The 27,298-nt window shown below is 52.7% G+C and overlaps 1 protein-coding gene across 5 annotated transcripts in view; it reads right to left on the reverse strand.

Annotated features, from left to right (window-relative positions):
• ZCCHC14 (zinc finger CCHC-type containing 14) overlaps positions 1 to 27,298 on the reverse strand; it is a 57,483-nt gene that overhangs the window by 4,678 nt on the left and 25,507 nt on the right. For 4 of the 5 annotated variants that reach the window (XM_042969912.1, XM_042969911.1, XM_042969915.1 and 1 more), the window contains exons 3-12: positions 18,521 to 18,594; positions 10,088 to 10,159; positions 7,326 to 7,435; positions 6,584 to 6,678; positions 6,450 to 6,504; positions 5,162 to 5,441; positions 3,387 to 3,478; positions 2,558 to 2,685; positions 1,587 to 1,727; positions 18 to 1,502 (exon numbers count right to left, since the gene is read on the reverse strand). In XM_042969912.1, coding sequence (XP_042825846.1) covers positions 18 to 1,502; positions 1,587 to 1,727; positions 2,558 to 2,685; positions 3,387 to 3,478; positions 5,162 to 5,441; positions 6,450 to 6,504; positions 6,584 to 6,678; positions 7,326 to 7,435; positions 10,088 to 10,159; positions 18,521 to 18,594 — 2,532 coding nt within the window. The remainder of the gene's footprint in view (positions 1 to 17; positions 1,503 to 1,586; positions 1,728 to 2,557; positions 2,686 to 3,386; positions 3,479 to 5,161; positions 5,442 to 6,449; positions 6,505 to 6,583; positions 6,679 to 7,325; positions 7,436 to 10,087; positions 10,160 to 18,520; positions 18,595 to 27,298) is intronic. The other variant, XM_042969914.1, reaches the window with a different exon arrangement.

A 27,298-nucleotide genomic window follows, 5' to 3' on the forward strand; every position in this document is an offset into this window, starting at 1 on the left:
AGGCCGCCCGCCTTTACCTTGCCGATTGAAGTCCATGGACGGCTGCTTGCAGTCCTGAGCGCGGTGCCCCGTGGCCCCGCAGTTGTAACACGACAAGTTGCCGCTCTTCTTATGGCCCGGGCCGCCGCCGCCACCGCCGCCGCCGCCGCCGCCGCCCACCAGCCCCGGCGCCTGGTACACGCCCGCCGCGCCCGCCATGAAGCTCTGCACGGGCGGCACGGCGAAGGCCGACTGGCCGCCCAGCACGGGCTCGGGGGGCACGCCGCCGCCATAGGGCGAGTGCACCACGGGGAAGGCGCCGCCGCCGTACTGCTGGGCGCCCACGTAGCCGCTGCCGCACACGGGGCTGAAGGGCAGGAAGGGGAAGGGGAAGACGGACGGCCCCGAGAACGGGTGCTGGAAGTAGTTGGCGTAGCTGACGGTCAGGCCGCTGGAGCCGCAGCTGCCGCTGCACCCGCACGACGTGCACACGACGCAGCCCGGGGGCGGCGCGGGCGCGGGCTGCTGGGGCGCCGACTGCTGCTGATGGTGGTGGTGGTGGTGGTGGTTCTGGGCGGAGGCGGGAATGTTCCCGGGGGAGCCGGAGCCGCCGCCGCCGCCGCTGTAGAAACTGCTCTCGGGGGCCGAGGAGAGTGCGGGGCTGGAGCTGGGGGCCGGGCAGCTGGGCACGGTGGCCATGCTGGCGAAGGACGTGGAGGGGTGGCTGCTGGAGGAGGCAGTGTTGCTGTTCGCACAGAAGCCGCCCTGCAGGGGCCCCACGGGCACACTGCTCATCGCAGAGAAGGCAGCTTTGGTGTTGGCGGTGTACAGGGCAGTCCGGGGGTTTATTATTGCAGGGGGCACGCTTATTTGCACGTTATTAGAACAGGGAGTTTGCCCGGAAATGGCAGAATCCGCGGGGACGGATGAAGACACCAGGAGTTTGATGGGGGGCCGGGCCACGTGGAAGACGGTGCTGGACGTGCCCGCAGCAGCGGTGCTGGTCTCCCCGCCCGGGGCGGGCTGCGGGGCCGGCTTCAGGACTCTGTCCAGCGCGGACGTGTGCACGACTTTGGCACGGGGACCAAAGGAGACGGTGGGTGACACGGCGCTGCTCTCGGCAAGCGCGGAGAGGACCTGCAGAGGCTGCTGGGGGCCAGGCGTGGGGGCCGCGTCGATCACGGCGTGGCCGAAGTTCTTGTCCACTTTGATGCCGCCTCTTGGTCCCGAGAGCTTACTCCGTTCTTCGAGAGACAGCAGAGAGTGCACGGAAGGCGGGAGGAGCTTCATGTCCGCGCCCCCCCTCTCCGACTTGTGCACAGAATTCAGCATCCGGATGGGCGCCAGGTGTGAGGCCGCAGCCATCATCTGGGGGGGCAGGGCGTGGTGACCCGATGGACTGGAGCCCGCCTCGTTCTGCACGGGGAGAACCTGGGCCGTGGGCCTGGCAGAGCTCGAAGCGAAGTGGTTCAGGAGCATGACGGGCTTCTCCTTGTCCGAGCCCTCCAAGTGAATCTCCACACCTAGAGACGGGGACAGAGCGGTCAGCGCGCCGCCCCGGGCCAGCGCAGGGCCAGCAGAGCGCTCGGCACGCCGGGCGTCCTTACGTCTGTCGTTCTCCTCGGCGCTGTCCGAGCTCTCTTCCCGGGCCTGCACCCCCATCGGGCTGGGCGAGGAGCTGGAGCACTCGGAGGAGCTGCCTTCCCGGGCCGTCTGGTGGGGGGGCTGCTCCACTTCCACCCGCAGCGCTGCGGAAAAGGGGGGCCCACACGGGTCGCGCCGGCCGGCGGCTATCACACCCTCCCCGCCCCCCTCCACGCACCCCCGTCGCGCTGCCCCCGTGAGGCGGGTGCCGTCGCCCCCGCCTCGGACGGGACCCTGACGTTCGGAGAACACAGACCGCCGAGGGCCCACAGCGAGTTCCCCGCAGATGTGTGCGTGGGGCCGGGGGCCGCCGTGCCTCCCTGCTCAAACGGCCGAGAAGGGAGAAGGGTCCCCCGGCCACCACGGTGCTGCGTTAGGTGAGATCCACAACACCGAGGGACACCCGACGCCCTGTTTTACAAGACCAAGGGACGTGACAACTTTGTAGTCAGATAACCACTTAAAAGCCACACAGGCATGTTTTTCTTCTTGGCTGCTACTGTCCATACGAGGGGCGGCCATCACAGGCGTCCTCCACCCCGTCTGAAGAGGTCCCCCGAGAGGGAGGCTGCGGTCAGGCAGGCTGGGCAGTTCGGGCCAAGGACCTAAACATGACCTCTCTGCACCCGCCTGGGGAAGAAGAGGATCTACATCTATTTTGGGGATTTCCTTCTCTTTCCCTCTTGCCAGGTAGCTTCTGGCTCCACTTCGTTGGCCCCAACACCTTCAGGCGAGCCTCCAGCTTCTAACCCAAATGTCCCTTCTATTTTCTAGCGGTGGAGACGGTAAAAGCCAAAATAATGAGAAGGAACTGTCTAGACTAAAATTTTGCAAATGGCAATAGGGTGGGGTCTGTGATCTCATGATTCTCAAAAGGAAGGGCCCGAGATCTTGCATCACGGCCACCCGCGCCCATCCGTCCGTCCACACCTACCTGCAGCGTGGGCGCCTCGCACGGTCTGCACGGGACCCACGTGGCTGGTCGGGGGGACGCGAGCCACTCCGCTGCCGGTGACCGGGGGTGGAGCTGCAGGGTTCAGGCACCGTTTCTCTGACTTCTCCCTGTGTGGCAAGAAAGGGTGCGAGCAAGTGAGCGCTCAGGTCCTCTGCAGAGGAACTGCTTTTCGTGCGGAGGAACTGCGGAGGGGTGACTGCCCCGCACGTGTCCCCAGGTGTGGAAAACGAGGCACTGTGGCTGGTCAGATTCACTGCCAAGGGCCTTGCCTGGCACACCAAAACCACATCTGTAGAATTTTAAAAGCATTAATGAAGCTTTGATAAGCAATCAAAATAATCCAATCAATGGCATTTAACTGGAAGTGCTGGTACCTGTTCAGCGTAGAGGCCGCTTTTAGGAAAACAGGCTTGGGCGATGTAATGTGGATCGAAGACAGCCAGGCCCGGACCCACCCCGAAATATCCACTGGCCCTAACTGACCAGCGTGCTCCTTACAACCAGGCACAGTTAGCAAAAATGGGAGAATTCCAGGCGTCGCCGTCCTTCCTCATCTTCCGCCTTTAGAAGAGCCCCCTCCCCCACCGCCTCTTGGCAGACAGTCTCTCCTCTGCTGTCCTGCCCCTGCTCCCTGGTGCATTCAGTAGACTTCTATCTCCTTTGTTCTGCCTCAGGTGAATTCTTTCAACGCCTAGGTTTCCACCTGATCGTCATCCCACATTTGGGGGCCCCCATCTGATCAGGAGACACCCCCCCCCGTATGTTAGAAATGAAAATAAACACACACATTCTGCAGCTGCACACTTACTTCTCCAGCTCTAGCTGAGTCTTGAGTTTTTTCTTTGCTCCCATGGTGAGGGATTCAAATTTATTTAGATCTTCCTCAGTAAGGCTCAGAAACTTCCATAGAAGAAAGAAATTACAAAGTTATTGAGAATGAACTTTGAAAACAAAGAACCTGAGACATAACTTAATAAATGCATTCTACCAGTAGGATAGGTAAACGGATCAAACCTAACTGGACAATGAAAGCCTTGGGAACATGAGGTCACTTGCTAAATGATATGGTGTCCCTTGTTCAAAATACGAAACGGTCACTCTACACATGAGGCTCACAGGCCGTGTCCCCCAGGCCCTCCACTCGCCGCCTGCAGAAGCCAGGGCACCTGGAAGGTCCAGGACAGGCAAGTAAAGAAAATGCCCTCAGTTTCCACTTCTACAGAGACTGGACCGGTGGAAGTGTCCCCCTCCCGTCCTGGGATCTACCCCCTCAAATGCAAGCCATTTATTCTCCTGCGGACAGGGACTGTTCTTTTAACAGCACTTTTGTCTCAAACACCACCACTTTAGGGACAAAGCCACTTTGTCCTGAAGCAAGTGATCCAGAAGAGCAGAGCAGATGTCATCTGAATCGAATGGCTAGCTAACCGGAGGTCTGACACCAAGAAAACACAACACTCTGGTTCCGTAATGTCACTGGTGATGTTTATGGCTAAAATTCAACTCCTACATTGTAACATTTTAAATTGACCATGAGGCAAGGCTGGCAAAATGTGGTTTTCAAGAGTTATGAATCGTAAGCCAAGGGTATTACAAATACAGCAAAATCTTGGTTTGTGAGCATAATTCATTCCAGAAACATGCTTGTAATCAAAGTATTCATATCCAAGCGAATTTCAAGAACCACTGCCTCAGTTGTGATCATGTGACGTTCAGCATCATGTACGACTCATAATGCAAGACATTGCTCGTTTATCAAGTTAAAATTTATTAGAAATGTTTGCTCGTCTTGCAAAACACTTGCAGAACAGGAACAAGTTACTCGCAATCCCAGGTTTTACTGTATGCTTAAGAGCCGTCTTTTATTAGGTACTAAAAGCTTGATTTCTAGGTTCAATTGCAGATTTTTGGACACATGAAATTTTTACATAGGTAAAAGCACCGAGTGACTGCACCCAGCAGGGGGAGTCAGTTCAAACACTGCTACAGGCCTCATTTAGTTTTATCGCCAAGACACCAAGACTTAAGAAACTTCAGAATCTTCTAGAACGAGAAAATGCTCACCAAAATTCTTTATTATAAAAAATTATCCCTATGTAGAACTGCTTGAAAGACACAAAACTGATCTATTCCTTTTGGTTCTATGACCCTCAATCGAGCCAGATCATCAGTGGGTTGTTCCCTTGGGTCCAAGCATTCGGGACCCCTGTAAAATGGGCCCTTCCTGCACCGGAAGGGAGCGTGCGCACGAGAAATTCCCCATTCCTGCCGATGGCAGGGATGCTGGGGGATACGATGTCCTTCAAATTGCACGGAGTATCTAACCTGCGGAGACCACAGTTGGCTTTAAAAAAACATGTTTACAACCAGTCCCGTTCCAGTTTGTGCTTTGGCTGCAGGGAGACTTCAAATCCGAACCCACCACCCCCCTCCAGTGAGCGTGCAGGACTTGGGGCACACACCCGTGGGTGTCAAATACCAGGCCGTGTGACTTCCACAGCACGGATGGCACAGACACCCAACTCGAGCCCGCTAGGAACGAGCTCAGAGGAAGACTACGTTGCCCGCGGGGCAGCCACGTACCTTCTCCATCGTGAGCTGTTTGAAGACGGGGTAATACTTGTGCAAGCGCAGTTTCCTCAGCCAGTCCAAGATCCCATTCTGCTCCTGGGTCTGAGGGGTCTGCAGACTGGAGGGCATCAGGATGGCGGGCGACGTGTCCATCTGGGCCCGGTAGGCCAGGGCTGAGCCGGCACCCCCCGCGTGGGAGCAGTGGGGCAAGGCGGCCGCGCTGGCCGAGTGCTGCATGTGGTGCTGGGCGCCGCTCTGAGAGGAAGGGATGCCGGCCACGCCACACACGGGCCTGTGGGGACAGCAGACAGGTGGTTGCTGCCGCGGACGAGAGAGAGGGGCACGGGGGCCAGCTCCGACAGGCTGGACTGCGCGGGAGGCCCAGCCCCTGCCGACATCAGAGCCCTTTTTTGCCGCCGCCCCTCCCCGACACCACCACCCGGAAGGCGTCCGTAGCTGTGCACACGTACACATATGTGCACACGCTTCTGTACCTGTAGGGTGTGCGTGAGTACACGCATCTGTGCGTAGACAGGTGCATTCGTATGCTCACGCGAGAGCATATGCACACGTATGCGTGTTCGTGTGTGTCACCGCCAGACTTTTGGTTTCACTGTCTCATTTGTTACTTCTGTCATACGTGACAGAACGGACTCCTACATCTTTAACCACCGAATGCGTGTTTTCTGACCGAGTCCCAGCAGCGGGCTGAGAGGAGCGCTCTGCATTCGGCTTTCTGCCCTGGCCCCATTCACACCAGACCGCAAATCCACACGTGTATCGCGTGCTCCCTCTGTGCCACGCGGAGGGGAAGAGGGCAGCACTTCCACGGGCCTCGTTACCCGACGGCATCGTCACACCATCTGTGCACCTGTGTGACTTTGACACGGGCCCATTTTAATGGCCTGTTTGTCCCCTGAGCACTGCGACAGTTGCTGTCGGGCCTCGTGCTGACAGAGGACCCTTGGAGCGCCGGCTGTGCCACCTCACGGCCACAATCGCTCCCTGGTTGCTTATAAAAAGGAAGATTCCCTGAAATTTTGGTTTCCTAGAATGTGCGGGGCCCGGAGACTGGCATTTGCGATAGAGGGTCCTTGTGAATTCCGGCTCCGGTAGCTCAGAAAACCACTTGCTACTCTACGTGGAGAATCATAAACCAGAGCATCTGTATCCAATCCTCTCACAGCATTATTCGAGACCAACTCCAAAAATGACTTCACTCTGGGAACAAGTCTTTACACATCATCAGCAGAAGCTCCACCCTGACCTGAAACGTGCTGGTTACCCAGGAACGTCTCACCTTCCAGACACGCCCATCACGGTGCCCACTTTGGAAAGGGAAGGGGTGCCAGGACCTGTAAGTGACAATAAATGTCAGAAAGTGTACACACAATGAAACGATTTTGTGTATTTAATCACATTTCACAAACTCACTTGGACTTTGAAGCTGTTGGGTGGGAGATGAAGTGCTGAAAAATTTCTTAATGTGGTCGTTTTTCAATACGTGAGAAGGTAATGAAGTCAAATACCTAAAAATTAAACAAAGTGGTTTTATCAGCATTAAGGTGGTATTCCCAAAAACTCACCGGGAGACAAATTTTAATTTCCAATGAAGAGAAACACACACTAGAGTGAGGTGAACAAAAGCACCACAACCCCGACTCTTTCTGCTTCAATTCAGCCGGACCCCTGTTACGACTCTTACCACCCCCGGGGCCACCTCCGTCGCAGGGGCTGGGTCTCCGGGCCCGGACCCAGGCAACAGGCCTGCCCGCTCCGCACGCTGACCAAGCCAGGGCGCGCTCTGCGGCTGGGGGACGCTGGCCGGGGGACTTCATCGGGCCCTGTTTTGCCCCGCAACGGTCTCAACTTTCCACTATGGGACCTCATTTCATCAAACTGTCAAAATCACACTAAACGGTGACATATACTATGAAATTCCTTTACTCGTATCTTCAAAAGCATGCCTTTAAATTCTCCATAAGGGAGGAAAATCCATGGAGGCGAAACACAGACCCAGACTGCTGAACACAACATGTCCCCTCAAGAGCTGCTGGGGTGACCACGAGGCTCAGGCGTGCACTTGCCCAGCCCTGGCCACGCCACAAGGCCCACGGGCAGGTACCACGGGGCAGCACCACTGGCCCGCGGGTGCAGGGGCACAGTGGCGCATTACCTCAGGTCCGCTTCCAGATCCATGTGGCTTCGCTCTACGTAAAAGGAATCTGGGCCAGCCAAGCAAGGAATGAATTTCTCCAGATTTTCTTCGGGGTACAGCTGAGGTAACTGAAAGAGACAGAAAAGCATCGGAGGTCTGTCAAAATTCACTTGACACGGGAAGCCCTGCGGTTGAGAACCGGGTAGGTCCTGGGTGCTGACATCTGTGGGACGCTACAGCCCACCCTTGTCTCAGCTCTCTGGGATTTTACTTCCACTCGGGATGGGAAAGCCACAAGAGAACATCGCTCGCACCACAGCTTCAGGAAAAAGCTTGGTCATCTACACAATCTCCTTCCCGTGAGCCCATCAGAGAACTAAGTTGCAAGGTCACTATGTGAACTGAATTTCAAGAGGGACCTGCCCCTCCAAGGAGAGACAAAACACATGACCCATCTCTGTGGCAGAGCACAAGGAAGAGGGGGGCCACCACGCCAGCAGGCAGAAGAGGTCAGAAGACGGGACACTTCCCACGGGCTGAGTGTGGGCCAAACATCAGTCAGGCGAGAGCCCCAGACACCAGGGGAGTGTGCCCTCCTTCCCAAGCTTGCTTCCACAGGAGACTGGAGAGAGTCCCCAGGGTGGCAGAGGTGGGGGCTGGCTACCCCTGGGGGCCTGGCAGGAACCCCCAATGCCTCTCCCTGGAGCCTTCTCTAAATCCGAGACAAAAGCCCTTAAGCCTTAGGGATGAGGCGGAAGCAATACCCTCCTGCCTCTACAGGAGGGGAGGGAGTCTGCTTGGCATGAGGCCACGGGCAGAGACGCCCTGCTTCTGGGGGGAAGGTAATATGCGCACGACCCTCTGGCCCTGACGAAAAAGCAAAAACCCTCTTGGGCAGAGGATGCTACGCCAGGACAAAGCCGGGATCAGCCACTGTTGGGGAAGAAAGGGGCAGGGATGCCGAGAAAGCCCCCCAGGGCCCCGTGCCTGGGACTGAGGCCGGACCAAGGGGATGGAGAACACCTCACCCCTACGTCTGTTACCAAGCAACAAGTGACCGCAGTCTCCCCTCTGGGCCATGGACACAGAGGACTACTGAGGGCTAAGAATGAAGTCGGACCACTGACAGGAACCTCTGACACTGCACGCCCCTCCCCCAGCTCCAGGTGCAGTGAGGGACCAGAAGCCCGCAGGGTACACAAGCCCGCAGCAGCAATAAAACCCAAACCCAGCTCAACTCCTGACTGGACCAATGCGAGGACCCCCCCAAGGGCCTGAGAGCAGCGGCAGGGCGCCCATTCCCAAGCAGATACATGGCTTCCCTCGGTTTCTACATTTTCTAAGCACGATATCTATCATTCAGTCAAAAATTGCAAGATAAGGGGAAAAAATAAGACGGAAAAAAAAACTATGGTCAAGCTAATCATCAGAGCCAGACTCAGAGATAACCCAGATGCTGGAACTATCAGACAGGATTACAAAATAACCATGATTAACATACTGAAGGATTTAGTGAGAACACAGACAACACACATGAACAAACGAGAAATCACAGCAGAGAGATGGAAACTTGAGTAGAAGACGTGTCAACAGAAAAGCTAGAAGAAACAAAAAAAACCCCAGGGAAACAGAAAACCACAGTCCCAGAGACGAAGAACTCGGCACGTTAACTAGCCTCAGGAGCAGCCTGGGCAGAGGTGAGGAGAAGCCCCAGGGAACTTAAAAACAGGACAACAGAAACCGTCCAACCGAAACACACAGCGGAAAGAGCAAGAAAAACAAACAGAGCACCCGAGGGCTGTGGACAATGTCCAAGGTCCAGGTGCATGGAGCGGACATCCCAGGGCCAGAGAAAGGATGGGGCAGAAGAAACATGTGAAGAGATCATGGGTGAGAATCCTCCAGAATTAACAAAAGGCAATAAACCAGATCCCCAAGGAGGCCAGGGAGCCCCAAGTCCAGCAGACAAGCAGCACTGCGCCCACCCAGCGGGTCCAAGTTCCCGCCTGCATCACCACAGGCCAGAGCGATGGATTTCGTACCAATCGAGAGGCCAGGCACACAGGAGGGGAAATGTAGCATTCTCAGTGTGACAGAGGAAAGTGCATCCAGGGGGAGGGGCAGTGATCCCAGAAAGCATGGCTCACGGGCCAGGAGGAAAGGCGCCAGCGAACAACTTCTGTCTGAGCTTTTAAAACAGGACCCATCACCTGGATTTTCTCCTACAGGATTACGTCCTTGACTTTATAGCGAAAAACGTAACACTCGCTTCGGAGACACCTTACATACGTCACTCCATGAAATAAGGGGACTCATTAAGATGCACCTGCTTTGGCTAAAGACAGAGGTTCACCACTCTGACCCGGGCCAGTGGACTCCGAAGACGTATTAGCCATAAAGGCACGCACGTGCCTACGTATGTACACATGTCAAGTGGCATTTAGTTAGTACTGGAACCTTTTGTTCAGGTGACAGCTGTTGAAACAACTGGAAAATCCAGTATGTACGACAGACCCAGGTGGAACCAGGTGGAGTGTCTCTGAGCCTCCGCTGCAGAGTAACCACACCACACACCCCTCAGCCGCCCGTGCAGGCCACAGCGTCCTGCGCCTTCGTGCCCTCCACAACTGCAGGGAGATCGGATCGCGGCACCGGGGACCAGGCTTTTATGGCCATGCACCAATTACTTGCTCTGCCAGCTGAAGGAAGCAATCCACTGAAATCACTCTGCAGTGTTACCAAGAGCCTTTTAATTTTTTAAGAGCCCTTAATCACCTTACCTTTGACATAAATTCAGTCACTTCAGAGGAAGATTTGGTTACTGATGTTACTGAAGAATCAGACCACAAGACCTTGAAAACAAACAAACAAACAAACCTTAAAAACAGACGCCACATGTGTGACTCACGACGCACCTGTCCGGGGAATCTTCGTGGGCACAGGTGCAGTGAGCGTGATGAGCCCTAAGTGTGGTGGACCTTGTGAATGGGGTAGTTACACATCCCCTGACTCGTGAGAGGAAAGCTCACCTGGCTCAAGTCCCTAAGGCTTAACTTCCTGTTGTGTGCAATTATTCAAATATCACCAATTACTCACAAGCATGGAGTCTGAGGCTGGCTCCACAAACTCGTACGCAGTCGCTCACCCTTACGACCGGCCGTGTATGCCAGCGCCCACCATCCTCAAGTGCACCTCCTCTTAGGGCAGAAGGAGACAAGGCCCCTGCCCTCAGGGACCTGACAGAAAGGGCCCGGGCCAGTCAGAACTAGCAGAGCGCTGGGGCCACGGGCTGGGTAGAAAGCACCAGAAAGGGCTTTCTGGAAGAAGCTCTACAGTGCTGCGTGTGCCCAAGACTGTCCACACTGCACTTACTCACCCGCACACGAGGGGTGGGAGGTTGTGTTTCATCCCGGGGTCAAAGCAGGCTTCCAGAGACGGACTGCATGCGCCCTGCAGGGAGGGCTGTGTCACCTCCCTCCCATTTTTCCAGTGTTTCCTGACCACCACCACCAAGTGGGCACCACCAACAAGTGGGGGGGGGGGGGATGAGAAGGGGCGGGGGTGAATGGAGGTGGGGGGAGGCGGGCGGGGGTGGGGAGCAGCACTCAGGTGCCTGAACTGGGAAGTAGCATGTCCACCACAGGAAGAGGCGCACGGGTGTGAGGGGTGAGGCGGGCAGGGCCACGACAAGAGGGGTTAGACCATGAAGCAAGGATTTTGCCCTCAGATCCAGAAGAAGCCACTGGAGGGTTTCAAGCCCAGAAGTAAAGTGACGAAAAAGAATGCATTATGTTTCCAGCGATGGAGTAGACAGAGCGTGGCGGTTTGGGTGGCCCCCCTCTGCTCCCCCCTCCTGCCCGCACCTTCTAAGAAACAGCCCACCGTGGTTGCTGACGGCCCCCCACGTCCCCTTTCCTCCGCCAAAATCCACACGAGTCCCTTCCGTCCCCACAGCTGCCGTGACAAGTATGAAGGTGGCCGTCTCACCAAGCTCCCACGAGACACAAGCCAACTGAGGAAAAGGGCTCCTCCCCTGACCTCGGAGCTCGGGCGCACAGCGGCCTCTCCGCGTCACACGCTGGCGCTCTCTGAACGAATGTGCCTCGCCGCCCAGATGGACCCCACAAGGTGCACTTAACTAGCCTGCTCCTGCGTGAGACAAACAACTCTCACGACACCGGCCACACGTTTGGAGCAAGCTGCTACCCACGAAATACCAGTACCATCCACGACCAGAGGCAGGAACGCTCTGGTCCTTAGACGCCGGGCCCAAAGCACTGCTGACGTCCCGCGTCTACCAAAGTGCAACACGGGGTGGAGGACCTCTCTTCTCCTCGTGCCTCTCCGACCAGGGAGGACGGAGTCCGGTCAGAGTCTGCCTCCTTCTGTGCACGTTCCCATCCGTGAATGCATCTTAGACCCCACGAAACACGAAATCCAACGCCCAAGCAACAAGCGCAGCATGGACAGATCACGTTATGTTGAAACAGACCATCCGCTGCCCCAAAAGTCATGTGCTTGAAACAGGCAAAATCGCTGCAGGTGTCAGCTCCTGACACATTTCCATTTACCTCCCAACGGAGCTGATAATTCAGCCTAAGGCAGACAGAAAGCAAGGGCTCACTTCCAGGCTGGCCTCGGCACCACCGTGCTCTACAGCTGACACAGCTTCCTTCACGCTCACCCTCAGCCTTCCCCGCGGGCCCACACCCCTGCACGAGAGGAGGGGACAGGCCCCGGGAGGGGCATGGACACAGAACAGCCTCATGGCATGCCACGTGCTAGACACATGTCCCGTCAAATCCAAGGTGGCACCAATTGTAAGCTACCCCATTATCTTACGTACCACCAAGGAAAAAACTTGCCAGACAAATTATGGCACAAAATTTTCCTGTCGCCTGTACCTATTCAAAGAGCTACCAAGACAGACTGTAAAATACCCCAAGAATAAACAAAACGCAAAACGTGCACAAAACAGATAGACTACGTCACATTATGTCTCAGTCCCCTGACTGACTTCTCAGCTCCATCCCCGACGTCCCTGTGTCGCCCACAGCACCTCGGCCAGAGGCCCTGCCACAGCCCGGACATGAGCAGGCGGGCCCAGCACTAGAACATCTAGCACCGGGCCTTGGAGAGCCCAAGTAGGCCTGGTAGAAACAAAGGCCATGTGCGAAGAAGAAAACAGTTTTAAAAAACTAAAAACAATCATTACTATTCTCATTGAACTACAGAAGAAAGCATAGCCAAGAACAGGATGCTATGAAAAAAGAACTGTCAGAGAAAAAGCATTCCTTGAAATGGAAACAGGACAGGAGTGAAAAATTCCATTGAAGAGAGGGGAGATGATGCAGTCTTCCCTAAAGTGGACCGAAATACCAAAGGGAAAGAAAACAGAGAAAAATATAAAAGAAAGAACCAGTCTTGAGATCCAAAATGCAGACAGCAGGAGTTCCAAAGCAAGAAAACAGAGAAAAGCAGAGCAGAGGAAATCAAAAGGGAGGATTCAGGACGAGGCCCCCAAATGATGGATGTGAGTTTTCAGGTTAAAAGGGTCCATGCAGTCCCAGCACAATGATGAGAACAGACCCACAGCCAAGCATGGGTGAGGAGTGGGCAAACGCCCAGGACTGAGGAAACCCTGAAAAGCACCAGTGAGACAGGAGTGCTCCCCATTTCCTAAGGAAGAGTGATGTCCAGCTGCCAACTGAGTGTTCTCAGTACCACACCAGGAGCATACAGACCTCACACACTGTACCTCCGGAGCACCCTAAGAAGCCACCAAAGGATGACATAAGACCCCAGAACAGGCGATGGTGCCTGCATGGAGGGAGGCAAGTGGTGGTGAGGGGAGAGCCGCGTGCCCACCAAGGACCACCGCTCCACACGGTAGCAGAGTCGCAGCTCAGAGATGGAAGCAACGGGGTGCCGGGACTGAGTGCGATGAGGGGTTTCGGACGACTGGGGGACTCCTAGGGTGAAGCCACTTCTAGGCACCGCGCCTTAAGCAGGAACCAAACCGGCACACAAACAGAGACAATTCCAGGGAAAGCCCTGAGCATGTACCACGTGGCTCCAGGATCAGCAACTCTCACACAGTCACGCTACTACCACGCAGCCACTGTGGTACACGTCAAGACGCACTGTTCCCTGCTCCTCCTGGCCGTGGACGCAGAATTACTGGACTCTCCGCTCTCTGCATACAGAGCTGATAGAAACAGAAACTTAATTCAAAAAATAGTGGTCAAGACTCATCTTTGTCAACGGTGAGATGATACTCAGAGAAGTCAAGATTATTTTGAAATGAAAAAATAAAACTTCCAAAGAAAAGATCTAGCACTAAAATAAATGTAATGCCTGGATTCCTGGGAAAGAATGGCACAAAAAGAATGGTTTTTTTATTAATATTGTTCCACGGTTCTTTTTAAGTCAATTAAAATCCTACAGTCCAGTAAGTATTTCAAGGGGTTGGGTCATCTTTTGGTCTTTTTTTCCCCCTCTCTATCCTCACATCTAACAAGAAAATCTTTTCATTAAAAAAAGGTTCAGTTATTCCAGTGTCTTAACAGTGAGAGCGAGAGAACTGGTAAATGCGGACATTTCCCACGTACGTGGTTACGTACTAACTTTGGATTTCCAGTCGCTTGCTTTCCGCCTCCTGATCTGCTCTCCTCAGTAACCAGTGACTAGCAACGACAACTTCCGCAAAAGACACAACCAACTCCATGGAAAAGAACAGGAAGCGCAGAGTGCAACCTGTAGTACAGTTTTTTACATACTGACGGCATCTCGATCCGGCTACACAGCCTTCCTATAAAAGACACCTTTCATCTGTCTCCTGGAAAACAGGGATACGTACAAATTAAAGCTGGAGATAAACAGGACCGCGAAGCCGGTGGGCAGGGGCCGCGGACCCCTCCCGGACCCGGGAAGGCTGGCAGGAGGAAGGCTTCCCCGCGTCCCCTCTGCTGCCAGCACACAGGCCCACCGCCACGCGCGGAGGACGCCCCTAGAAGTGTTCTCCCTGCTCTAGTCCCAGAACAGGAGCTGCTTATTTCCGTACAAGAGATGCCACACTTAACGGACAATTTAATTTTCATTAGTTAGGGTTCTGTGGGCAAAGGGAAAGGCTTAATCCTCAGGTAGCTTTTTAAAAAAAGTTTTACTGAGTTATAACAGACGAACTGCACCTATCTAAAGGGTGTAAAACTCGGTAATTTTGGGCACGCATTTATGCCCAGGAAACCATCACTCCTGTGGATACAATGAACACACCCGTCCCCTCTAGAAGTTTCCTCCTCCTTTCCTGAGGAGGCTGCTCCTGCGTCACCGTAGTTAGTGTCCGCCTCCTACAACCTTGTGCAAGTGGGCTCGGACAGAATACGCTCTTTTCTGGCAAGGGCTCTGGCTTTTCTTACACAGCGTCATTATTTGCACATTCTCCACATTGCTGGTGTAGCAACAGCTCAGTCCTTTCCACTCCGGGTAGGCCCACACCCTCCTGTGGACGGATACTCGGACTGGTACACATAAAGCTGTCGTGAACATTCTCGTACAAACCTCTGTGGGAACAAATGCTTTCATTTCCTGCGGATCAACACCTTGGAGAAGAACTGAGGGGTCAGACTTCAGGGAAATATTTAACTTTGTAGAGAACTACCAGATACCTTGTAAAGACACTGCAGCCCTGTGCACATGCCCCACCAGTGCGGGGACGGTCCCCAGCTGCGGCCACCACGTGGGCACGCAGAGCCTCACCAGGGGTCTACCTGACGTTCTCCTAATGACTAGTCAGACAGACGGAGTATGTGCTCACGTGGGACACTGGTCCTCCAAACACGTCCCCTGCTCACGTGTCCGTTCACATCTTTGGCTCATTTTTTATTGGGTTGTTTTCTTATCACTGAGTTTGGAGAGTTCTTTACAAACTCTAAATAAAAACTCTACCAAATATGTAACTTGCAACCACCTTCTCCTGGTGTGTGGTCTGTCTTTGCACCTCCTCAAGGCGCCTTTTTTTTTTTTAATTTTTAAATGTTTGTTTATTTTTGAGAGAGAGAGAGAGAGAGAGAGAGAGAGAGAGCGCACGCACAGGGGAGGGGCAGAGAGAGAGGGAGACACAGAATCTGAAGCAGGCTCCAGGACCCTGAGCTGTCAGCACAGAGCCTGATGTGGGGCTCGAGCTCATGGAACTGTGAGATCGTGACCTGAGCCGAAACGAAGAGTCAGATGCTTAACTGACTGAGCCACCCAGGCAGCCCTCAAGGTGCCTTCTGGGGACCAAGTTTGACATCCTGAGCAAGTCCAATGTATTTATTTTGTCTTTTATGGATCATGTTCTTGGTGCTGTTGTGAAGAAATCCGCCTCGCCATACAGTCTTGTATGCTTTCTTCCACACTCATAATTTTAGGCTGTGCGTTTAGGACTATGACCAGTTCTGAAGTAATCTTGTATAAGGTGTGAGGTTTGGTCAAGGTTCCTATTTTTGCATATAGGTGCTCGCTCGGGAACTGTTTGTTGAAAAGACCATCCTTGGTGCACCTGGGTGGCTCAGTTGATTTAAGCATCCAACTTTGGCTTAGGTCATGATCTCATAGTTCATGGGTTCGAGCCCCATGGTGGGCTCTGTGCTGACAGCTTGGAGCCTGGAGCCGGCTTCAGATTCTGTGGCCTCCCTCTCTCTCTCTGCCCCTTCCCAGCTCACACTCACTTGCTCTCTCTCTCTCTCAAAAATAAACATTGAGAAGAGAAGAGAAAGAGAGGGAGGGAGGGAGGGAGGGAGGGAGGGAGGGAGGGAGGGAGGGAGGGAGAGAGAAAGAAAGAAAAGATCATCCTTTCTTCACTGAACTGCCCACCTGCCAATTGGCCGTTTACCTGTCAGTCTAACCATGGACTCTCTGCCCAGAGCTGAGGACTCCCCCCCACCTTGTGGTGACCCCCCAAACCGGCGCCCCTGGGGTCTAGCAGCAAGTCCTGAAGTCAGGAGTGTGCAGCTTCCAACCGTCTTCTTTTCAAAATTGCCTGGACTATGCTACTGTTCTTTCGATACACACTTGAGGGCTGGCTCGTTGATTTCTAAAACGGAAAAATCCACAGGGGCTTATATTGGGGGGGGGGGGGTCGTTCCAGATGATAGAAGGGTAAGCCAAGGCAGGTTCACTGCTGTCCCCAGGCCACCCACACGCTATTAGCAGAGTTCCCAGTTATATGCCCAACTGTACGCGGCCCCCAGGTGGCCTCACTTCCTTGCGGGACAGGAGTCCCCAAGCTGACGCATAAACGGCAGCCGTCAGCGGCACCCCTCTAAGCCCAGCACAGAACAAGCACACAGTTTAAGCTGTGCAAAGTAAAGTGTTTGGTAAACAATATTTTTTTCATGGTGACTATGTCCTTCCTTTGTGCCTTCAAAGACAGCGTGGGCTGTGAAGTCCTTAAGGATATCAAGTCAGCACCCCAAAAGAAAAACCAGTTTGGACTTCCGGGTTACTGGAGGATTACCACTTTCCCGAACACAAGAATACTTTTACCAGTTCTCACATCAGGAGGAGGGAGCTCTTCAGAAACCGAAGCTTCTGCGTTAAGTGCTAAAACACTTCAGCTTACCCACTGGGATAGAAACGTCTTCAACTACACACCTCACCCGTGTGACGGCATCCACACCGGGCGACGCTCCCAGGTCCGGTGCCGCCAGCTCGGAGCTGCCCGTGGCCACAAGGCCGGGGCTCCAGGCTCCTCTCGGAGTCGTGCAGCTCACCTGCAGGGGACTCAGGGCACTGCGTCCCCATTCTCGCCAGCCCACTGCCTCCCTACCCCTGACCATCACTCCCTCCTCCAAGGGGACACAAGAGGCTAAGCGTGTATTTCACCAAAGCTCGTGTCTTCGGAGAGAAGGTGTGGGCATCGTGTCGGACACAGTCACCACACCTCCCACAAGCCCAGGTCGTGGGCCCAAGGACGGGGGCAGATCGAAGCCTAGCATGACTAGATGGGCTGAGTGGGGCCCCCTAGCCCAGAACGGCTCCACCCCACGGAGGCGGGGGACCCCTAGGGGAGAGATGGCAGAGAGGCACAGAGCACGAGGGACAGGAAACGTGCTCAGGGTCCCAGGGACCTGCTAAGTCCCGCCCCTCTGAGGCCTTAAAGATTTCGGGATTCCAAGGTTCTCCCGTTGCTGAGACGTGGGTGCCAGTCCCAAGTTTTGACAACCTCCAAAACCTTAGGCAAGTCTTTCCCGTATATTCGAAGACACATGCATAGCAGAACAGGAACAACGGATCCCCATAATGCAGTGTACCTCCCAAATCAAACGAAGATTTTATTCTTTTAGTGGTAAAAGTATTTCAGGTACTTCAATGTAGCTGTGAAAGCTTAGCGAACCACACACAGCATGCGTACTAGATACTAACTAGAAGCTTTGACTCCTGAGAACACTCCCCACAAGGATGCAGGAAGCAGGTTTCCTTGTCAATCAGTATTCAGGCACACGGTCAAAGGAGAAGCTCACACAACGTGGCGGGTAAGAAACAGAACCGTGGGGACATGGCCACCAGAATACATTTCCCAGCCTTTTCTGCAGCTAAGTGGGACCAAGAAACTCAGTCTGGGTCAACAAAACAGAAATAGAAGTACCTGTGGCTGCTTTAGGAATGTTCCTTAAAAGAAAGAGAAAAGTAAACTTTCCCTTCCTCTTCTTGCTACCTGGAATGAAAATGTGACGACTGGAGCCCTGGCTGCCAGGCTGGACCGTGAGGCTCGGGGCTGCACCCCAGGGGATCAAAGCAGTCGGCTGGGAGAGCCCAGGCCCCGAAGGACCTCCCCAGTTTGCCTCCTGGCACACTCTGAGGCCACCGAACCACCGTTACTGTGTGCCTCCAATCCTAATACACAGCGTGTCTCAATTTTCACACGGAGTCTCTGCTTCAGCCAACTCTGGTGAGCAGCCAGCAGCAGCTGAGCACAGCAGTCTAGACGACGCTTAGCACTCGGGCTGCCGAGGCCCGGTTGTGGGGGGAACAGCCGCACGGGCTGGAGACGGCCCGCCCGCGGCCCACGCCTGGCTTTCTGCCCCCCCCCACGGCACTGGCACGGTGCTTGGCTATAAGGCCCGTCTTCCCTTTAGATAAATCAAAGTATCTGATCACAGCAAAGGTTTTCATCCTATCCCTCAGAGGAGAAAAGGGGAAAAAAAACAAAACGAAACATGACATCTTACCTCAAAGGAACATTCAACATTTCTTTCATTTTTTGTGTGTGACAATCCCTTCAGGTCTATCTTTTCAACACTCACTGTAAAAGCAAAAAACAACAACAACAACGACAGACAAAATTATAAAAATGAAATAACACTTGAAGTACATATTAGTTAGCATTTGGTATTTCAGTAATTTTCAAAATGAGGCTTTTGAGGCCAGCGCAGTCCACTCTCCTCTGCGGCGTGCTCGCCTGGGAAGAGGAACCGAGGAGGGGGGCCGAGCAGTCACACGCAAGAATAGTGGTGAATTGAAAAGCAGAACAGAAAAAAACAGGCAAAAATTCAAATCCTAGAAAAGGAAGAGAACGGTGCTTGCAGAGAGAACGTAAGTTGACTTGAATGCACAAGAGCACAGCCTCTAATTAGGACTAAGGACCAGTTCTGATCTGTTCTGATTTCTGAAAAACGAATGCGCCTTGTTTTCGGCTGTGATTGTCTCAGACACCAGTGCCCAGACAGTCCCATCTGGGTCTCTTCATCAACAGATACGGATATCCTTCTGGGACAGGGCCAGGCCGGAGGGGTTCAAGGCAGCGGTTACGGAGGAAGTAACGAAGGTTCCTAGCCTCGGAAGACCAGAGAGGGCCTGTCAGAGGCCGCAGCCACACAGACGGACAGTGGCAGAGGAGAGACAGAAGCACCGCGAGAACTTCCTGCAGACATCAGTCCCTCCCCTCCCTGCCACTTACAGGGGTGCCTTCTCCTTCTCCTCAAAACTAAAATGGTACAGGGGCACCTGGGTGGCTCAGTCGGTTAAGCGTCTGACTTCGGCTCAGGTCATGATCTCGCCATTCCCGAGTTTAATCCCCGCATCGGGCTCCGTGCTGACAGCTCGGAGGCTGGAGCCTGCTTCGGATTCTGTGTGTCCCTCTCTGCCCCTCCCCTCCACTCACGCTCAATCTCTCGCCCTCTCTCAAAAATGAATAAACATTAAAAAAGAAAAACGTAAAAACATTTTAAGATGGTACAGTCAGGTTCCCAGCACTTAAGCTTAAGTTTGAAGATGCAAATTAAGTTTGTAAAATGCAAATATCTGAGCACAAATACGTGTTGAAGACAAACTCCCAAACCACACGAAGGGCCGTAAGTCCTATTTCCGATTCAAATAGCAAAGTTCCTCAAGTGCCCCTGTAACTGCTTCCTCCAGTGTATGTTTCTTGCAGATGGGGACAGTCTAGTCATCCACCCCGCGGCCAGTCAGGCAAGACCGGGACGGATACAGAGCTTCAACACGTGCGGGTCATACGCCCCTTCCCCCATTTCGCTGCTCACTATTCCTAGACATGCCCTGGCAGTGGACTACGGGGGTCTCTACAGAGCTTCAAAACCTCGCCGTGCGACATAAAACACTTGACGTCAACTTCTGAAATGATTACGCTCCACGTCCTGCGGACGTCCAATGTCCCGGACTGCCACACGGACAGTCTTCCAAGGTCTTCTCTAAGAACACCAGTGCCCGAAGGTGTTCACGGGCACGCCCAGAAAGCTTCACAGTCAAAGAGCCTGGAGGAAGGGGCGCCGTGGTGGCTCAGTTAAGGGTCCGACTCTTGCTTTCGGCTCAGGTCATGATCTCTGCGCAGAGTGCAGAGTCTACTTGGGATTCTCCCTCTCTCTCTCTCTCCCTCCCCTCCCCCCCCCGCCATCCTCTTTCTCTCAAAATAAATAAATACACATTAAAAAAAAAAGCTTGGAGGAGAAAAATTCGAGAAACTGTCCGTGTACATAAGCACATCAAAGGCTCTGAGCAGTCCTGCGATGAATAAATCAGTTCTTATTAACAATTCCCCAGTTTTTTTGGCCACAGAACTCTTTCTTCCCTTACTGTGAACAGACCTCCCAGAGAACAACAAACTGCTCTGTGCAACTTGCTCTGGGGAGGGTTCTAACCCCTGCGGTGCCCGATGCTGTTGCCACTAACCACACGTGACCACTTAAATTTGTATTAATTACAACAGAATAAAATTAAAAATCCAATTCTTCGGTTGCACTAATCACCTTCTAAGTGCTCAACAGCCAGATGTGGCCAGTGGCTGCCATACCGTACGGCAGAGACACAGAACATTCGGTCACCGTTGAGGGTTCTAGTGGGCAACGCTGTTCTGAGCAGGGCTGGCGGACTAGAGGCTGCCCCCGGCCGGTCTATGTAAATGGCTTTGCCGGCACACAGCCATGCCATTTGTTTACATATCGTCGGTGGCTGCTTTCCACCCCACGACAGCAGAGCCCAGTAGTTGCGCCAGAAACCCTATGCTTCCTAAAGCCAAAAATATTTACTATCTGGATCTGAGCAGAAAAAATGTGCGATCCTTGCTCTAAAACCAACAATTGTTCATTCACCAACATGTTCCGTCAGATTCCTGCTGTGCGCAAGGTCAAACTCCAGGGGCTGGGCACAGAGCAGAAAACACAAGAGGCGGGTCCCTGCACTCCAAGGTTTATGGGCTGTTGCTGGAAAGACCTTTCACTTGCTGAAGTGTTCTCTCCTAGGCCTCCCTCACTTTGTAAAGTTGCATCAGGGTCGATATGCACCTTGGGAGATTCTAGAACCTATTCGGTTTGGAGTATTTTAAGCTTAAAATAGCACCTTACAGGAAGGAATTACTCTAAAAAAAAAAAAAACCAAAAAACAAAAAAGCGTTTATTTCCTTTCTGGCAAAACAAAGAAAACACATTTTGAGGTTGCACACCTCCTTATTTTCACTCAGTGAAATCGCATGCTGTTCCTGTCTGGCTTCCTCAGTCAGAATGTCGGCAAATAAACAGCTTTTCTGTTTTCCCGATCAGTATTTTTTACAACTTACCCACATGACCTCACTCTTACCCAGAACTTCCCCCTTTTCAAACAAGAGAACATACGAAGTCAATGAACACAGAAAAATGCAGTCAGCATTCTCCCTGGCCACAGGACAGCAACGTGCACCTAAATGTTCCAGGATTTAATATTTGGATTTATGCAAAAAAGTAAAAAGAGAAAACCCCATCTGGCCTGAAAGCGGAAGTGACTCATATCTGGACAGGACAATGTGAAAAGCAGATGGACGTTATTCAGCTGCTCGCAAATAACAGAGGCTTCTGGAACTCCGGGGCTGCAGGCTGGGAGGCGGGAGCAAGCGCCCCGGGCCGGCGCCACCACCCCACCTGCGGGCAGCCGAGCTCTGCTCCCGGAATCCGCCTGCGGTGGGATTCTCCCTGAGAAGGCACCTGCGGCCACGCGGGGCCTTGCGGCAGGCGTGGGGGCGAAGGTGGCTGATGTGGGGCGGGGGTAGGGGACGTTTAATTAGGCTTCAAAGATGGCTAAACATGCTGTCAAGTTTGGAGCTCAGATTAAAGACCATGATCACGAAAATGAAAACACGAACAGACACTTGTCAAATTAACTAAGAGTTCACAAACTGCACGTGTAACGTGGCTTTAGCTGTTTAAAATGCAGAAGAAAGACTAAGTCACCGAAACGGACAGGGACTGTTGTGCTTGGTGGTGGAATGAGGAGTAGTTTTTCCTAAATCTCATGATTTTAGAGGGTACTCACTCCCACATACACACAAACATCTAGTCATGATCCGCTGCTCGACTGGTAAAGTGACCCTGTCCCTCGCGCCTCCCCGATCAGTCCCGCAGACGGTCATCTGCCAGGCAGATGGGAAGCCTCACGACCTTCTGAAGAGTGCAAGCAAACGTGGCTAAATCTCAGGGGCTACAGGTCAACCCGCCACGAGGGGGTGGGATCTGCACTGCCCACAAAGACGCCGAGACTGCAAGGCCGAGGCCACAGGAGCACTTGAGAGGTGGACGGGGCTGCGGAGAAATGGGCTGGGGTCCGGACGGCACACAGGCGCGCCCGCAGAGGACCCGTGGGGCCAGGGCAAGGGCACCCGAGTCTAGACCAGCCTGCTCGCTCACATTGAGCTGAGAAAGCACAGGCAGATGTGCGTGCTCCTAAAATTCTGTTTGTTCTAACTTTCCTTCTTTTCTCACTCAAGACGTACATGAGGAATCCTCTGTCAGTCCTGCAAGTCAGACCACAACGTGGCCTTCGATAAAACATCTACTTGCACTGAACTACCACTTTTGTAACTGGATCGATACCTAATTTCAAAAACCGATACACTGAAGTAACTGGAAAAGGAGGGAGGGAGCTCGTGTGGGAGAGAACAAGGGCACCGCCGGCCCCCCCAGGCACGGGCTCCAGCGTCCCGGGGCAGGACTGGGTATCTGGATGAGGGCGGGGCTGGCAAAAAGTCACAGACGGTCCAGGACCGAGCCAGACCCAAAGGCCTCGCAGCCGGCAGCCACAAAGCCAGGACCAGGAACACACTGTCTCGATGGCAGCCCTGGGGGCTCCTAGTTAAAGCTGCCACGCTCCAAGGGTCACCTTTGCCGCCAAGCATCTTCAGGTGATTTTCGAGCATTGTCACATCATACTTATAAATCAGACAACTAGAGATAACGGCTTTAGTGTGTTCCAAGAATGAGTCGCTCTTTTGAAACTTTCCCTCTTTCGACCCTAAACTTTCCTGGAAAAAAGTGGGTAGAGTTGGAACTTTTCGGCCATAGATCTTTTACTTGATTTCAAGGTATCTTTGGTCAAACAGTTTAATTTCTTTCATTTTTTTTTTTTTAATGTTTACTTTCTAGAGAAAGAGAGCAAGTGGGGGAGGGGCAGAGGTGGGGAGGACAGAAGATCCAAAGCGGACTCTGCACTGAAAGCAGATAGTCCGATGCGGAGCTCGGGGCTCGAACTCGTGGACCGTGAGATCATGACCTGAGGCAAAGTCGGATGCTCCACTGACTGAGCTACCCCGGCCCCCCTAACAGTTTAATTTCTACATGTCCCACACGGGAAACCCCTTCACAACTTACCAAAACTATGCTACGAGCAACTACAGTCAGGAAAGCATCATTTATGACTGTGGGAAAAGATGAAAAATCACCCTCCCCCCCCCACCCCTCACAAACATCCCCTTTTGAGTCCCTATACAACGGACCCCACGGCTTCCCACTTAAAGAAAACAGAACCAAAATAACATTTAAGATGCATCCCGCTGAAATTTTTATCACTGGAATTTAGTTTTTCACTTGAAAACTGACAAACTGTATTCTTCAAAGCCTCAGCTGAATAACAATGTTCCTCAAATATCGACTTTCTCCCTTCCGTTTGGTTGTCTGTGTTAATGGGGATCATTTTTAGAAGCACTTCTCCGGCTGTTGTTAAAATCTTAGCATTCACTACTATGTTGATTAAACTGAGCCTCCTTTCTGACATCTTTTCTAGGACATATCATGTTATAGTTAAAAACTCCATAATTTGTTTTCCTTTTTTTTTTATCATCTTAGCTACCCTGTATTAAATTTGTTAGGTCTCTAGAAACAGAAATAAAAACAAGAGTGATGCATGGCATGATCTAAAAAATGTAAAGCTGATAAAAGAGATTTCTCAAGTAGCAAAAATAGGAAATAAACATGCACATATTCCATTTCAATGGTTAGTGATATGGCACTTGATCTAAGGGCCCGAGGAATTTCACTTATTTGTACATTAAGGCAAACATTCTATTCAGCCTTAGTATGTACCAGGCACAGCACTAACCACGAGTGACATAAACATTACAAAGTTCAAAGCAGTAATGTCTGAGCTGGACTTCAAAGGGAGGAGCCCATCTGGGCAGAGGGACAGAATGACCAAGGTCTAGGAAGGACAGAGCATGGCGTCTGCACAAGTTTGCTCGTGGCTGGAGCCAGGAACTCAGAGGAGTGACGAGACCAGAGCAGGGACATGAGTAAACGTCACAGGGAGACACAGGCACAGACAAGGCAAGCCCACAAGCCCCAAGATAGGCCTCCCCCAGGCAGGTCAAGGTAAGCCCGTGGGATCTGCTGCCACATGGGCTCAGTCTGAAACGTCTCTTTCCAGCTCAGAGACCTTGGGCAGATACTCAATCCTGAACGAAAGGAACACCTATTCCCACTTCACGGGACTGTGATATCAACTAGGTGCACACATTTTGAGGACGGCGCCTGGCGGTCAGTGCTGTGATAGCAGCTGCCACCGTGCATGCCATGACATGCTTCCTAAATGGGAGGACTGTGGCCCAGCCACAGAGCAGGTCCCTGCTGGGGATGGACTAGGCGGGAGAACCCACAGGCGGCAGAGGGTATGGCGGCCACAGTGACAGGAAGAAGACTCCATGATGGCCCCCTGGGGCCACGCCAGGGCTGTGAGGCTGAGCCCCTCGTGCGGAACAGGGACGCCTGAAGGTCAGCACCAATCACGTCTGCGGGCAACTCATCACAGGGGTGGCAACGGAAGTGACGGGTCCGTCTGGGCACATGGGTAGAGGCACCAGCAGGCCACCTTGGGGAAAATATTCACAGGGATCTGGGGTCCTGAGCAAGGGTCTCAGCTGAACTCTCAGATCTGAAAGTCATCAACAGATCAGCAGAAGAGGCTCAGACAGAGCGGGAATGGGCGACAGAGGGGCCCGGGCTGCGCCGGCCTCTCAGGAGTGGACGAGGAGGAATTTGAAAGGAAACAAACACAGATAAGAGGAGGAGTGGGGAGCGTGTTACCGGGAGACCCAACACTTTTGTGTGCACGATGGTCCACCACTTAAAAATGGAAAGAAACCAGGGGAGGACAGAGCTGGGGGGTCAGATACCAAGAGAAGAGAAGAGCTGACCTGTCGTCACCTCTTGCGAGCGCAGCTTCAGTGAGGGGGTTGCTCAGAAGGTGGCAGAGAATCCCCTGCTCTTCCTGAAGCAGGGCTGGGGGCATGCGGTGGGCGTGCGTGCACGGGACACACACAGCCACAGCCCGCGGGACATGTCGGGGGGCTAAGTGGCGTCCTGGAAAATGTCTCACAGCTGGCTGGGGGACAGCCCCTCACTCGTAGCAAGTTCTGACGTCACCACGGCTGACTTCATGCCATCAACAGGACATCGAGAGACTAAACAACGCCCTACACTTTGAACAACTGATACAGGCCAGCACGAGTGGCTTCGGTACTGAGCACGCTGCAAACACCACTGAGCACACCGCAAGGTTCGCACACCCCCCCGTGAAGTGGGTCAATAGTAACTCAAGGTAAGGGCTGAAAAGGTAAAGATGCCCACTGTCATCCCTGTGGCTTCTCTCCATGGGGACTCAGACAGCTGAGCCCTGTTGTCTTAAGGAAGCCACTTGGGATGGATCAGCTTGACTCCTATGTCTCCAAGTCAGACTTTCTTTAGGGGATGAGAAACAGCCACTCGGATAACTCTGTTCTGTGGTTCAAGTGAGAATCATGGGCTGAGGAATGTAAGCAACCAGTTTTCCAAAAATAATTAACAACACGAGGAAAGCACAGCGAAAGAGTCAAAAGAACAGCTTACTTGGAAATGCACCAAACAATGCCATGTCTTAAAAAGAAATGCAATGTCCTCGTGGGTGGGGAGATGGGCAGATAAGGGAAGCAGCAGGTAAAATGAAATCGTAGAATCTGGATGGTAAGTACTTGCTGTAAAATTCTCAACTTCACTGGATGTTTCAAAGTCTTAACAAAATGTTGAAAAGAGTCAACAGAGAAATTAAAATGATCAAAACGCCTCAGCTCCAAAAGCACCTTTGAGTCCCCAGTGCAGCCCCAAAACAGTAACCTACTGCTGGGGTTTCAGAATTTGGGTTTTATTATCACGCTGCTTATTAGAATTCCTGCTCTAATTCTCTGCAGCGGGTTTTGTGTCGCCAAAAGGATGAGACTTTTGGAGTTCAAATTTTACGTCTGCTTCCGTCATAATGTTGCTACAGGACAGACACAAAATCCTCAGGGGCACCCAACACAAAGCATCTATTTAAGTAAAAAAAAATAACAATAATTAAAAAAATCCATTTTAACTTATAATATGATAAATACCTATATGTATACACTACATAAACAAAAACTCTTTGGAATCCTTAAGTTTAAGAATGCAAAGGGGTCTTGAGACCAGGTTTTAGAACCTCTGGCAAATGGCCTGCAGTGCAATTAAGTTTACTGTGATGTTCAGCCTCATACAAGGATAATTTTTTAAGATAATTATTCCAACCAAGAGAACCAAGTTACAGGACTTCTTTCACCGAGAGTATCATTAAAAGTAATTCCAATCTCACCTTGTACTTTTAGAACTGTTTCCCTAAGTCTCGGTAACAAGGAACCACGACGTGTGGGTTTGGGGGAAACGCATGGCAGCCCCGAGCAATTCAAGGCCCCATCAGGAACACGTGGCCCACTACCCACTGCTGAAGCCACATGTGCAAACTGCTGTCCTGTGCTCCCTACCCCGGTACTTGAAGGTCTTCACGATACGGGGCACGGGGAAAAAGGGCACGATCACTCTCAACACCAACTTTGCAGACCACCACCCTGAACACAATCTGGGGACCGCAGTCAGTTTCCAGCTGCCTCTGAACTTTCATACAAAACAGACGTGAAAGTCTGACCTCTTTTATCGCTAGGGACTTCCAAGGAAGTAGAGAAAAGTCAAAACACAAGTAGAATGCAGAAAAGACAGCGAGAAAACCCTACAGTAATAACACACTGACTCCGGGTTTTGCCAGGAGCGTCACAAGAAGTGTGACTATGAAAACCAACCTCACTGTCCCCCAATTTCTGGGCGGAAGAAACATATTACATAGGACCCCCGAATGGAGAATGCAGTGGACAGCCAAGGAGGCCTGGCTCACATGCTTCACTCCACCGATGCTAACACCGGCTCATCTGTGGG

Source organism: Panthera tigris, chromosome E2 (assembly GCF_018350195.1).
Source record: "Panthera tigris isolate Pti1 chromosome E2, P.tigris_Pti1_mat1.1, whole genome shotgun sequence".
NCBI lineage: Eukaryota > Metazoa > Chordata > Mammalia > Carnivora > Felidae > Panthera > Panthera tigris.